Source organism: Bufo gargarizans, chromosome 5 (genome assembly GCF_014858855.1).
Source record: "Bufo gargarizans isolate SCDJY-AF-19 chromosome 5, ASM1485885v1, whole genome shotgun sequence".
Taxonomy (NCBI): Eukaryota; Metazoa; Chordata; class Amphibia; order Anura; family Bufonidae; genus Bufo; species Bufo gargarizans.
Genome location: NC_058084.1, coordinates 218,859,690 through 218,874,964, shown reverse-complemented (window position 1 = coordinate 218,874,964; position 15,275 = coordinate 218,859,690). Strand labels below are relative to the sequence as shown.

At 42.0% G+C, this 15,275-nt stretch overlaps 1 protein-coding gene across 1 annotated transcript in view; it reads right to left on the bottom strand.

Annotated features, from left to right (window-relative positions):
- The window catches only part of PKD1L1 (polycystin 1 like 1, transient receptor potential channel interacting), a 405,256-nt gene that overhangs the window by 302,806 nt on the left and 87,175 nt on the right, over window positions 1-15,275 (bottom strand). Inside the window, exons 5-7 of the mRNA XM_044295257.1 lie at window positions 8,823-8,981; window positions 2,162-2,445; window positions 1,306-1,359 (exon numbers count right to left, since the gene is read on the bottom strand). Coding sequence (XP_044151192.1) covers window positions 1,306-1,359; window positions 2,162-2,445; window positions 8,823-8,981 — 497 coding nt within the window. The remainder of the gene's footprint in view (window positions 1-1,305; window positions 1,360-2,161; window positions 2,446-8,822; window positions 8,982-15,275) is intronic.

Genomic DNA, 15,275 nt, shown 5'->3' with positions numbered 1-15,275 from the left:
ACTAAGCGAAAAATACGGTAATTATATAATAAAAGAAAATAAAAAAATTCTCAGAAAAAATGTACCAGTTAAAACTACAGCTGTTATTGTTGTCAGAATAAGGGCTCATGCCCACCAACGTAAGGGCTCCGTGCTGTGGACCACAAATTTCGGTCTGCAATGCACGGCACAGACCGTGGGGCAGCCGTGCGCGGATCGCGGACCTATTCACTATGCGCATGCGGGGCCCGGTGCAGTCACTGTATTCTACTACACTGGGTCCCGCTCTCTGTAGTATACGGTAGTCATATCTAACTTGTGGGTATTGTTTAAAGTATTCCAATAATCTTAAATCTAGCGCTGTACTACTTACAACTAACTTCTTGGCAGTCAGGAGGCCAGGCGGGCGCTCGTAGCACAGATCGCTATGCTTACTGCGCCGCCCACTTTATGAATGAAGCAGGCGGCGCAGTGAGCGTAGTGAGCTACGCTACGAGCGCCAGCCCGCCCAGCTTCCTGACTGGCAAGAAGTTAGTTGTAAGTAGTACAGCGCTAGATTTAAGATTATTGGAATACTTTAAACAATACCCACAAGTTAGATATGATTACCGTATACTACAGAGAGCGGGACCCAGTGTAGTAGAATACAGTGACTGCACCGGGCCCCGCTGCCATTACAGAAACAGATGCTGGCCCCCATTCACTACACAGGGACAATGTTACTGGGGATCTGTGGATGACACATAAGATGCTATATATGTGTCATCCACAGATGCCCCCATAACAGTGCCATCCACAGATGCCCCGAAAATGATCCCCCATAACAGTGCCATCCACATATGCCCCCATAACAGTGCCATCCACATATGCCCCCACAATGATCGCCTATAACAGTGCCATCCACATATGCCCCCATAACAGTGCCATCCACAGATGCTCCTATAACAGTGCCATCCACAGATGCTCCCATAACAGTGCCATCCACAGATTCCCCATAATAGTGTCATCCACAGACCACCATTACGGTAGTTCAAAACCCACCAAAAGCACACCTTTTGGTTCAAATTTTTTTTCTCTTATTTTCCTCCTCAAAAACCCAGGTGCGTCTTATGGGCAGGTGCGTCTTATAGGGAGAAAAATACGGTATGTCATTTTTTTTTTTGGGTAACAGAGTAAAACATGTTGAACATGGCCACTTCATCCAGTATATATTTGCATATAATCATTCAGATTGATATACAACAAATACAGGTATGGGTATATGATTTCCATTTACTCTTGAAATTACATTTTTTTATTAAATATTGAGAACTATTTTCTGCTTACCATATAAACATTTGCATTCTCTTTATGTGCATCTTCATTTGTAAACGTGTCATTCTGTAAAGTATACATAGTATTACACATCTTACATTTATCCATTTATCATATCATAAAGGTTTAGGTAATACATTTATCTGGAGTGTTACTGAAAAATTTTGTTCAGCGCCCTTGCACAAAGACTTTCATATGTGAATGCTGCTGGGGTGGGGGTAGGGTGCTTTTTTTTATTTTGCTAAATGTTAGCAAAATTAACTAGAAACTGCCCTAAGTTCTTGTCTGACAAATCTGCATCTAAGCAATCGGCACTCTAAGACCTCAAGCACACAACAATACAGCAAAGAGTGGATCCGCAAAATATGGATCCCGGCCATGTCCATGGCACATTTTTCTACTAGAACTAGCAATTCTTGTCTGCAAAATGGAAAAGAATAGGCAAGGTTCTATAATTTTCAGAACAGCTGCACGGATGTAGATAGCACACGGATCACAATGGCTGTGCAGTAACCTGTGAAACTATGTGGCCATTAACAAAAAAATCAGCTTAGAATGACCTTCTTGAATACTAGTGTGGCTTGCAGGGCCACACAGTTCTCCTCTCAATGCTACAGTTTCTCAGCCACTATGTGGCCACTTATGTGGCAATACCATATGATATTGCCCATGCCTGCTGAAAGACTGTTGTCATGTACAGTGCAGTTCCTTGGTATCCAGTATTATCAGGTGGCCCCAAGCCAGCAGCTGTTTGGCTATACTGGTGGTGGTGGGGGGGGGGGGGGGGGGGGGGTGTTATGGGGAAAGAAATACTGTATATATTATAATATAGCAGATGCAACCTTACGCCTCAATTCAAATCACTTACCACATTACAAGATATTTCAGTCTGATTTTGTGTGGACGTGTAATTGTCATCCATAAAATGCCAAGGAAAATTCAGATCTGATCCACACAACACAAAAGCATGAAACTGGTGGGGTGTGTTTTGAAAAGCAATCATTATAGAATTCACTGCTCCTAAATCATTAGTGCTGGACAAAATCTGGGGTTCTTCAATACTTCTGATTCCCAAAGACCATGGCACCTTGTTGAGTATTTCTACATCAATTTCACATCGTTGTTTTGAAATTATATTGTTGACATGTGCTTCTGCAAAGTAAAAATCAAAGATAAGCTATATCTGTCCTTCAGAAGATGTGGTCTAAACCCGGCACAATTATTTAGGGGTTCATGCGACAAAGTGGAAATATAAACTAATAAGGGAGCTGGTGTAGGTCTGCACTACAATCCATGCCAGTTTCCTGGTATTCTCCGGCCTTCTTGCTGACTTCTCACGAGAATATGGTGCTGCACCGATTCTCATGAGAACTTGAGCTCCTTCTTCCTGGCTAAGAGCGGGGCGCTCTGATTGGATGCGCTCACAGCCAGGGAGAAGATAAACGCGCCCAGGAGAAATACAAGTCCACACATAGTTTAAACGAGTCGCCCTCATTAGCATATGAGGCGCCAAAAGATACGGGGACACTTTTAATGGGCTTTTCAGCTCTTTTTAAGGCCCCTTTCACACGCAGGAGTATTCCGCGCAGATTCAATACGTGATGCGAACACATTGCGGCCGCACGGAATCCGGACCCATTCATTTCAATGGGGCTGTGTACATGTGCGTTGGTTTTCACACATCACTTGTGCGTTGTGTGAAATATAGAACATGCTGCGATTTTTACGCCAAGCTGGCCCCATAGAAGTGAATGGAGCTGTGTCAAAATCGCATTGCAAGCAAGTGCGGATGCGATGCGTTTTTCACGGCTGGTTGCTAAGAGATGTTGTTTGTATACATTCAGTTTTTTTATCACGCGTATGCAAAACGCATTATATCGCATTGTACCCGCGCAATAAAAACTGAACAACTAAATGTGATCACAGTCAAAACTGAATGACTTTGTGAAATCGCACATTTTTCACTGAACGTATTTGCAACGCATCCAGACCTAATCTGCACACGCTAGTCTGCAAGGGGCCTAACTGATAATCTGTTCTCAGGTCATCATTATCTGATCTTTGGGGAATCAGACAACCTGGGCCCATGCTGATCAGCTATTTGACAAGGCACTTTTGTTCTCTCTGTTATCGGCCATTAGCAGAGCGCCACAGCAAATCCCCCCATCCAACCCCCAGTGACCAGGTTGGCAGGGGGAGTGAGAAAAAAAATAAAAAATAAAAACCTCTCTGGCACCAACTTCCTCACTGGGCGGTGACCTAGGCACATGCCCCTTGGTGCCTAATTGTAAATGCAGCTGTGGCAGAGTGACTACTGTGTATTATCTGGTATTTGAATACAGTTGGCATTTTGCTTGAGTTTCTTTTATTCATGTATCAATTACATTTTATTAGGGGGTTTTGCTTTGGATAGTTATTAGATGGATTAATAAAAGTTATGTTTAATCATATTTTTTTTTGTTTTGTATTTTGTGATAATATACAGTTGTGGCCAAAAGTTTTGAGAATGACACAAATATTAGTTTTCACGAAGTTTGCTGCTAAACTGCTTTTAGATCTTTGTTTCAGTTGTTTCTGTGATGTAGTGAAATATAATTACACGCACTTCATACGTTTCAAAGGCTTTTATCGACAATTACATGACATTTATGCAAAGAGTCAGTATTTGCAGTCTTGGCCCTTCTTTTTCAGGACCTCTGCAATTCGACTGGGCATGCTCTCAATCAACTTCTGGGCCAATTCCTGACTGATAGCAACCCATTCTTTCATAATCACTTCTTGGAGTTTGTCAGAATTAGTGGGTTTTTGTTTGTCCACCCGCCTCTTGAGGATTGACCACAAGTTCTCAATGGGATTAAGATCTGGGGAGTTTCAACGTTTTGGTCCCCGAGCACTTAGTTATCACTTTTGCCTTATGGCACGGTGCTCCATCGTGCTGGAAAATGCATTGTTCTTCACCAAACTGTTATTGCATTGTTGGAAGAAGTTGCTGTTGGAGGGTGTTTTGGTACCATTCTTTATTCATGGGTGTGTTTTGGGGCAAAATTGTGAGTGAGCCCACTCCCTTGGATGAGAAGCAACCCCACACATGAATGGTCTCAGGATGCTTTACTGTTGGCATGACACAGGACTGATGGTAGCGCTCACCTTTTCTTATCCGGACAAGCCTTTTTCCTGATGTCCCAAACAATCGGAAAGAGGCTTCATCGGAGAATAACTTTGCCGCAGTCCTCAGCAGTCCATTCACCATATTTTCTGCAGAAGATCAATCTGTCCCTGATGTTTTTTTTTTGAGAGAAGTGGCTTCTTTGCTGCCCTTCTTGACACCAGGCCATCTTCCAAAAGTCTTCGCCTCACTGTGCGTGCAGATGCGCTCACACCTGAGCAAGCTCTGCACTGGTAGCACTCCGATCCCGCAGCTGAATCCTCTTTAGGAGACGATCCTGGCACTTGCTGGACTTTCTTGGATGCCCTGAAGCCTTCTTAACACTTACACTACTTTCACGGTTTTTTGCTCGGTCATACAACTTACCACCCAAATGAATTTTACCTCCTTTTCTTCTCACTAATAGATCTTTCATTTGGTGGTATTTCATTGCTGCTGACATTTTTACTTTTTTTATATTAATAAAAATTGACCGAAATGTTTGCAAAAAAATGACATTTTTCACTTTCTGTTGTAAAATTTTTCAATTAAAACTACATTTCTATATACATTTTTCTCTAAATTTATTGTTCTACATGTCTTTGATAAAAAAATGCAATAAGTGTATATTTATTGGTTTGGATAAATATAAAATAATGTCGCACTAGGATGAGGGGGGGATCCAGCAGAGGTGCTCCCACTAACAGACAACACCCAGTCTGAAAAAGTAGAATAAATATAAAAGTAGAAGTGGGGCACTCTCTTAAGTAAATGGATCTTTCTTACACAGTAATATATAGATATAAAATGCAATAGAATTAATATAGCAATTAAAATGCAATAGAATTAATATAGCAGCAAATAAAACAGAATATCAGTCCTACAATAATGTTAAAATTTCTATTAAATAGCCAGCATACAAATAGATCCCAGAATAAATATATAAATTATTCCATTATTTTCCACTCTAGTAATAGTTCAAATAAATCTTCATTCATATAACGATTTCGTTGATATTAATAATTTGTTTAAGTGCCAGCAGGCAAGAGTTTCCAAATATAACCAGTCTCTTATGAGCTTCAGTCTATGACTGAGTAGAAAGTTCTCCTATTAGGAATAATGAGCTCCACCTCAATACATCTGCAACATTGTATGCGTGTAGTATCCAAAGTTCAGAGCAATGTAGCTATTCAATGGTTGCAGTAAGTGTTGAAAAAGCTACTAGTGCATACAGCGGCGTCCCGCTGTAATAATCAGAAAGCAATCGCTATGGGGACAGTGTAATCTTACCCGGCGGTCTTTTGGCTGGACAATGAGCCCTCGACTCGGCACACTTAGCTTGTAAGATCCCGGTCTCAAGGGCTGCCGCTTTGGATTTGAATTATGGCGCCACTTGGGTTTGTTTATACCACGTGTTTTTGGCGTCTCTGATGTCGCAGTTGGTAAGTTGAATAAATCCTTTTCGTATAGCAATGTCCAGGTCACCGGAGTTACACAGTCCTTTCTTTAAGGGGGGATTCGTACCAGACGCGTTTCGGGGATTTATGATATTGACCCCTTCCTCAGTGGTTAACATCCCCCTTCTATTATCCCATTTTTATAAGTTGAAAAGTAATACATTTGGATCCCAATCTCTGAAAAATCGATACTCCAGACCAGTCTTTCACATACGCTCCAACCACTATAAAAATGGGATAATAGAAGGGGGATGTTAACCACTGAGGAAGGGGTCAATATCATAAATCCCCGAAACGCGTCTGATACGAATCCCCCCCTTAAAGAAAGAAAGGACTGTGTAACTCCGGTGACCTGGACATTGCTATACGAAAAGGATTTATTCAACTTACCAACTGCGACATCAGAGACGCCAAAAACACGTGGTATAAACAAACCCAAGTGGCGCCATAATTCAAATCCAAAGCGGCAGCCCTTGAGACCGGGATCTTACAAGCTAAGTGTGCCGAGTCGAGGGCTCATTGTCCAGCCAAAAGACCGCCGGGTAAGATTACACTGTCCCCATAGCGATCGCTTTCTGATTATTACAGCGGGACGCCGCTGTATGCACTAGTAGCTTTTTCAACACTTACTGCAACCATTGAATAGCTACATTGCTCTGAACTTTGGATACCACACGCATACAATGTTGCAGATGTATTGAGGTGGAGCTCATTATTCCTAATAGGAGAACTCATAGACTGAAGCTCATAAGAGACTGGTTATATTTGGAAACTCTTGCCTGCTGGCACTTAAACAAATTATTAATATCAATGAAATCGTTATATGAATGAAGATTTATTTGAACTATTACTAGAGTGGAAAATAATGGAATAATTTATATATTTATTCTGGGATCTCTTTGTATGCTGGCTATTTAATATAAATTTTAACATTATTGTAGGACTGATATTCTGTTTTATTTGCTGCTATATTAATTCTATTGCATTTTAATTGCTATATTAATTCTATTGCATTTTATATCTATATATTACTGTGTAATAAAGATCCCTTTACTTAAGAGAGTGCCCCACTTCTATTTTTATATTTATTGGTTTGGGTAAAAGTTATAGCGTTTACAAACTATGGTGCAAAAAAATTAATTTACGCACTTTGACTTTCTGAGCACCTGTCATGTTTCTACTGCCCAGACAGTAGAAACACCCCACAAATGACCCCATTTCGGAAAGTAGACACCCTAAAGTATTCGCTGATGGGCATAGTGAGTTCATGGAAGTTTTTATTTTTTGTCACAAGTTAGCGGAAAATGATTATTTTATAATGATTTTTTTTTTTTTACATGAACTCGTCATGCCCCTCACGAAATACCTTGGGGTGTCTTCGTTCCAAAATGGGGTCACTTGTGGGGTATTTAAATTGCCCTGGCATTTTAGGGGACCTAAAGCGTGAGAAGTAGTTTGGAATCCAAATGAGTAAAAAATGCCCTGTGAAATCCCAAAGGTGCTCTATAGAATTTGGGCCCCTTTGTGCACCTAGGCTGCAAAAAAGTGTCACACATGTGGTATCGCCATACTCAGAAGAAGTAGGGCAATGTGTTTTGGGGTGTATTTTTACATATACCCATGCCCTACTTCTCCTGAGTACGGCGATACCACATGTGTGACACTTTTTTGCAGCCGAGGTGCGCAAAGGGGCCCAAATTCCAATGAGTACCTTTTAGGAGGGCATTTTTAGGCATTTGGATTCCAGACTTCTTCTCACGCTTTAGGTCCCCTAAAATGCCAGGGCAGTATAAATACCCCACATGTGACCCCATTTTGGAAAGAAGACACCCCAAGGTATTCCGTGAGGGGCATGGCGAGTTCCTAGAATATATTATTTTGGGGCACAAGTTAGCGGAAAAAGAAAAAAAAGAAAAACATTTTCCACTAACTTGTGCAAAAAAAAAATATTCTAGGAACTCACGGAATACCTTGGGGTGTCTTCTTTGAACAATGGGGTCACTTATGGGGTATTTATACTGCCCTGGCATTTTAGGGGCCCTAAAGCGTGAGAAGAAGTCTGGAATATAAATGTCTAAAAAATGTTATGCATTTGGATTCCGTGAGGGGTATGGTGAGTTCATGTCAAATTTTATTTTTTGTCACAAGTTAGTGGAATATGTGCAATTGCGGACAAGAAAAGGCATTTTCTATATAGTTCTGGCAATGTGCGGATCCGCAAAATGCGGAAAGCACATTGCCGGGGTCCATGCTTTGTAGATCCGCGGTGTCCGTGTTTTGCGGATCCGTGGATCCACCAAAACACATACGGACGTCTGAATGGAGCCTTACAGGGGGGTGATCAATGACAGGGGGATGATCAGGGGTTAATAAGTGACAGGGGTGGTTTAGTGTAGTGTGGTGCTTGGTGCTACTTACAGAGCTGCCTGTGTCCTTTGGTGGTCGATCCAAGAAAAAGGGACCACCAGAGGACCAGGTAGCAGGTATATCAGACGCTGTTAACAAAACAGCGTCTGATATACCTTTCAAGGGTTAAAAAAATCGCATCTACAGCCTGCCAGCAAATGATCGCCACTGGCAGGCTGGAGATCAACTAGTTTACCTTCCGATCCTGTGAATGCGCGCTCCTGTGAACGCGCATTCACAGGAAATCTCGCGTCTCGAGAGATGACGCGCCGGCGCGTCAACGAGGAATAACCCGGCCGCCCGCAGGACGCAATCGGGTAGCGGTTAAGCAGCAACTTTTCCAATTTCCAATATTTATGTAATTCTCAAAACTTTTGGCCACGACTGTACATACCCTGTAATTGATAGGAACTATTACCTGTAGCAATTTAAATTCCACATACTTGATGTCTTATTTCACTGGTGCAAGGCAATACAGGGTAAACGGAGCAAAACTGTTTAACAAATACATTTACACTTACCAATTGAATGCTTTCCTGGATCTGAATACATAAAACTAAAAGTAGTTTCAAAATACCCATTATGACCAACATGTGCAACACAGGAGCTTGTATTATGTTTAGACCAATGCACTGTCACTGTAACTGTTGTAAGATTTTCTATGTTCAAATTCTGAACACCTAGAAATAAAGCAGACAATAGAACACAATTCCAATAATCTAACAATGCTGTAGGATTGTATACCCTTCACAAAAACAAAATAACTAATACAGTCCTGATCAAAAGTTTAAGACCACTTAAAAAATGGCAAAAATTCATATTTAGCATGGCTGGATCTTAACAAGGTTCCAAGTAGAGCTTCAACATGCAACAAGAAGAAATGAGAGTGAGACAAAACATTTTTTGAGCATTTAATTTAATGAAAACAACGAATAAACAGGCTGTTTTTCAGCTGATCAAAAGTTTAGGACCACATGCCTTTAAAAGGCTAAATCCGTGCAAAGATGTGGATTCATTGTCATTTTCTGTTAGGCAAAAAAACTCTCCCTTTTTGAACGTGGTCGGGTTGTTGAACTGCATAAGCAGGGTCTCTCACAGCGTGCCATCGCTGCTGAGGTGGGACGCAGTAAGACAGTCATTTGGAATTTCTTAAATTCTTAAATGATCCTGAGGGTTATGGAACAAAAAAGTCAAGTGGAAGACCCCAAAAAATTTCATCAGCACTGAGCCGGAGGATCCAATTAGCTGTCCGTCAAGACACTGGACGATCCTCGACCCAAATAAAGGCCCTTACTGGTGCTGACTGCAGTCCCATAACCATCAGACGGCATCTGAGACTGAAGGGCTTCAAAAAGACTTGCAAAAGAGCACCAAACATGGGACATTCAAAGGTGGAAGAAAGTTTTATTCTCTGATGAGAAAAAATTTAACCTTGATGGTCCTGATGGATTCCAACGTTACTGGCATGACAAGCAGATCCCACCTGAGATGTTTTCTACGCGCCACAGTGGAGGGGGCGCCATAATGGTCCGGGGTGCTTTTTCCTTCAGTGGAACAATGGAGCTTCAGGAAGTGCAGGGGCGTCAAACGGCCGCTGGCTATGTCCAGATGTTGCAGAGAGCATTCCTCATGACTGAGGGCCCTCGTCTGTGTTGTAACGATTGGGTTTTTCAACAGGACAACGCTAGAGCACACAATGCCCGCAGGACAAGGAACTTCTTCAAGGAGAATAACATCACTCTTTTTGCCCCGTGCGTGTTCCCCTGATCTAAATCCAATTGAGAACCTTTGGGGATGAATGGCAAGGGAAGTTTACAAAAATGGACAACAGTTCCAGACAGTAGATGGCCTTCGTGCGGCCGTCTTCACCACTTGGAGAAATGTTCCCACTCACCTCATGGAAACGCTTCCATCAAGTATGCCGAAACAAATTTTTGAAGTGATAAACATTAAAGGCGGAGCTACTCACTTACTGAGTTCATGTTTGGAAGTTGGATTTCTGTTTTGGGGGGGGTTATCTTTTTTTTGGAGGTCTGGTCCTAAACTTTTGATCAGCTGAAAAACAGCCTGTTTCAGTTTATTTGTTGTTTTCATTATATTGAATGCTCAAAAAATGTTTTGTCTCACTCCCATTTCTTCTTGTTGCATTGCATGTTGAAGCTCTACTTGGAACCTTGTTAAGATCCAGCCATGCTAAATATGATTTTTTGCCATGGCCACCAATGAATTTAATACAGGGGAGAAAGGGAGGGGGGGGCCGCACTGGCCACTAATGAATTTAATACAGGGGAGGGAGGGGGGGGGCCGTACTGGCCATCACTGAATTTAATACAGGGGAGGGAGGGGGGCCGCACTGGCCACCAATGAATTTAAAACTGGGGAGGGAGGGGGGTCTGGCCCCTGTTGCCTGGCAGCACCTGATCTCTTACAGGGGGCTATGATATGCACAATTAACCCCTCAGGTGCGGCACCTGAGGGGTTAATTGTGCGGATCACAGCCCCCTGTAAGAGATCAGGTGCTGCCAGGCAGCAGGGTGTAGTCATGTACACAGTTCTTAGTATATTCTAACTTGAAGTGTCCCCATCACCATGGGAACGCCTCTGTGTTAGAATATACTGTCGGATCTGAGTTTTCACGATCTGAAAAAGCTGTTATGCAGACGGATCCGTTCTGAACGGATGTAAGCGTTTGCATTATAGGTGCGGATCCGTCTGTGCAGATACCAGACGGATCCGCACCGAACGCAAGTGTGAAAGTAGCCTAAGTTCCCTAGGGGAACTATTTTTTTAAAAGTGTAAAAGAAAATGAAATATATACATTTTTTAAAATATTTTTAAACATTTTGAAAAATCACCTACCTGTTCTCCAAAATGAAAATCAAATTCAACATAAAAAAAAATAAACATCATAGGCATCATCGAATGCAAAAATCACCATATTACTAATTCCTTCAGTACCGAGCCACTTTTCACATTAAATACCAGGCCTATTTTTGCAAGTTTGACATGTCACTTTGGCCTCTTTCACACGGGCGTTGCGGGAAAATGTGCGGGTGTGTTGCGGGAACACGTGCGTTTTTTCAGCGCGAGTGCAAAACATTGTAATGCGTTTTGCACTCGCGTGAGAAAAATCGCGCACGTTTGGTACCCAAACCCGAACTTCTTCACAGAAGTTCGGGCTTGGGATCGGTGTTCTGTAGATTGTATTATTTTCCCTTATAACATGGTTATAAGGGAAAATAATAATAATCGGGTCTTCATCCTGATCGTCTCCTAGCAACCGTATGTGAAAATCGCACCACATCCGCACTTGCTTGCGGATGCTTGCGATTTTCCCGCAACCCCATTCATTTCTATGGGGCCTGCGTTACGTGAAAAACTCACAAAATAGAGCATGCTGCGATTTTCGCGCAACGCATAAGTGATGCATGAAAATAACCGCTCATGTGAACAGCCCCATAGAAATGAATGGGTCGGGATTCAGTGCGGGTGCAATGTGTTCAACTCACGCATCGCATCCGCGAGTAATACTCGCCAGTGTGAAAGGGGCCTTTATGTGGTAATAACTCTGGAATACTTTACTTATCCAAGCCATTCTGAGATTTTCTCGTGATACATTGTACTTCATGTTAGGCCTCGTCCACACTTCCATGTCAGCATGACATGAGTGAATTAAAACATCCTTATATAATCCGTGAACATATCTTTGAATACTTTTACACTCCCTGTATCATCTGTAATCCACGGACGTCGCACAGATGAAAATTAATTTCATGAGCATTTTCTATCTTGCTTCTGTGAAAAACGGAAACACTATGGATGCCATCCGTGTTGTCTCTGTGATTTTCATGGACCCATAGAATTAAATGGATGTGTGCAGTCCGGGGCATGGATGAAAGCAGTACATGCATTTGTGGATTTTTTGTGGACACATGGACTGCCAAAAATCACAGTAAGGCCTCATGCACACAGCCATTGCCCGGCCGTGCCCATATTGCGGCCTGCAAACAGAGGGTCCGCAATGTAGGGCACTGGCCATTTGTGCACCACATTACAGATGCGGACCCATTCACTTCATGTTCTATTTTTTTGAGATGCATAGGATCACGGATCTGTCTGCTTCAGCCACAAAGATGGTGCCCATACATTGAGGCCTAATGTGTACAAACATACAAACCCTTTCAACCCCGAGCCAGTTTTCACCTTCCTGCCCAGGCCATTTTTTGCAAATCTAACATGTGTCACTTTATGTGACAATAACTTTAAAATGCTTTTACTTATACAGGCCATTCTGAGAATGTTTTCTAGACACATATTGTACTTCATGACAGTGGTAAAAATTTGTCAAAAGATTTACTTTTTTAAAAATAAAAAAATACTAAATTTACTAATACTACTAGTATAGTAATACCTCCAAAAATAGTAATTACTTTATATTTACCATATGTCTACTTCATGTCTGGATCATTTTGAAAATTATATATATATTTTTTGGGGATGTTAGAATGTTTAGAAGTTTAGAAGCAAATCTTAAAATTTTTAAGAACATTTCCAAAACACAATTTTTTCAGGACCAGTTCAGTTATGAAGTCATTTTCTGGGGCTTACATATTAGAAACCACCCATAAATCACCCCATTTTAGAAACAACACCCATCAAGCTATTAAAAACTGATTTTACAAACTTTGTTAACCCTTTAGGTGCCCCATGAGAATTAAAGGAAAATGGGAATGAAATTACAAAATTTCCCTTTTTTTTAGCAGATTGTAAATTTTAATACATTTTTTTCTGAAAGACATCAGTCAAACAAAACTCAAACTCTATTACCCTGAATCTGGGGTTTATAGAAACACCCCATGTGTGCTCAAAAACTGAATGGGCGCACACCAGGCTTCAGAGGGGAAGGACCACCATATAGCTTTTGGAGAGCGGATTTAGCTGGAATGGTAATTGGAAGCGATGACGTATATGAAGACACCCTGTGGTGGAGATTCATGGAATTAGGAAACGCTTGGCTGTAAAAATAAAAAAATTAAATTTTTTACAGAAAAAGGTGCTTTACTTCCACATTTTTCACTTTCACAAGGGGTAACAGAACAAAATGCACCCTACATTTTGTTACCCATTTCCCCCCAAATACGCCAACACCCCATATGTGCTAAAAAATGATAAATGATGTACGGGTGCATGGCAGGGTTTAAAAGGGAAATAGCGCCATAGGGCTTTTGGAGGATGGATTTTGCAGGACTGGCTTTTGGGAGCTATGTCGCATATGAAGACACCCTGATGTACCCCTAGAGTTGAAACCCCCAAAACTTGACCCCATTCCAGAAACTACACCCCTCAATGAATATTTCAAGATGTGTAGTGAGAGCTTTGTCCTCCGAGGTGATTCATTCAAGGTATTGGCTGTGAAAATTAAAAATTAAAAAAATGTCCCGAAAAATTGACTTTAGGCCTAAATTTTAACTTTCACAATGGGGAACAGGGGAAAATGCACACCCTAATTTATTGCTAATTTTCTCCTGATTGCAGCAATACCCCATGTGTGCTTGTATACTGCTATATGAGCGTACCACAGGGGTTAGAAGGAAAGGAGCACCAAATGGTTTCTGGAAGACAGATTTCACCGGAATAATTCACAGGCGCCATCTTGCAATTGAACACACCATTAGGTACCCCTAGAGTGGAAACCCCCAAAAAGTGACCGCATTCCGGAAACTACACCCCTCAAGGAATATTTCAAGGTGTGTAGTGAGCACAGAATTAGGAAACGCTTGGCTGTGAAAATGAAAAATTAATTTTTCTTCCAGAAAAAGTTGTTTTATTTTTCACTTTGACAAGGGGTAACAGGACAAAATGCAACCCACATTTTGTTACCCATTTCCCCCCAAATACGCAACACCCCATATGTGTTCAAAAATGATGTATGGGTGCATGGCAGGGTTAAAAAAGGAAGTAGTGCCATAGGGCTTTTGGAGGACAGATTTTGCAGGATTGGCTTTTGGGAGCTATGTCACATTTGAAGACACCCTGAGGTACTCTAGAGTGGAAACTGTGAGGAATATGGAGTTATGGTTTCATCCCTGCCATTTGCTTCAGGAGTGGGTAGAGGAAATCAAACTCAACAGGGGTCCTTGCTTCAAAGCACAACCAGATAGCAGAGGGCCCAAAACTCCGCAGGGGTCCTGACTGCTAGCAGGCCACACTTGTTTACATTTCACACCTCCACTTTTCCTACAGGAAAACATCCCTGAAAGGTCTCAGCTAGTATCCAGTTCAATCAGATCCCTCAGACATCATGGAACCGGCGATTCACAAGGAATTATGAATCGCCCGTCCATCACAGGCATAAGTCATTTATATATCTGCGACCCTGGAGCCAAGACTGACCTGCCCCTGGTCGTAGGTTGGTAGTAGGGTACCAGAAAGGGGAGATGAAGAGATCTCACCACAGAAACCTAGTAATGGAACCATGTCTGGGCTTTACCTGTAGCCAGAACCCAGGCGGATCCGTTGGTTCCAGAACCATCTCCCTTTGACCTTCTGGTCTGGAGCTATGGGCCCTAATGGGTTTTGTGGGTTGTTTGGCTGCCAGGGCCAGGAGGGAGGTGGGACCCCTCCCAGAGGCAGGGAGGGGTGTGGCCGACTACAGGTGAAAAGACCCATGCAAGCAGAGTCCAGCATCTTTCTCTGGAGGGGGGGTCATGTCATGTAACGTGTTTGCAGGGACCTGGAAACTGCTGACATCACTGTCCCCCATGTGACTACAGCCAAGCCTTACAGTAACCCATTATTCCTCACCATCCAAAGGACTCATGTATCTGGTAAACTGACTTTTGTTCTGTTTAACCCTGTTGGTACCACATCATCTGTATTTGCAACCTCAGACCACTGTGTGAATAGTGTTATATCTATTGCGCCCTTAAGGCAATTAAATATATAATTTAATCTTGTGCTGTTGTGGTATCTCG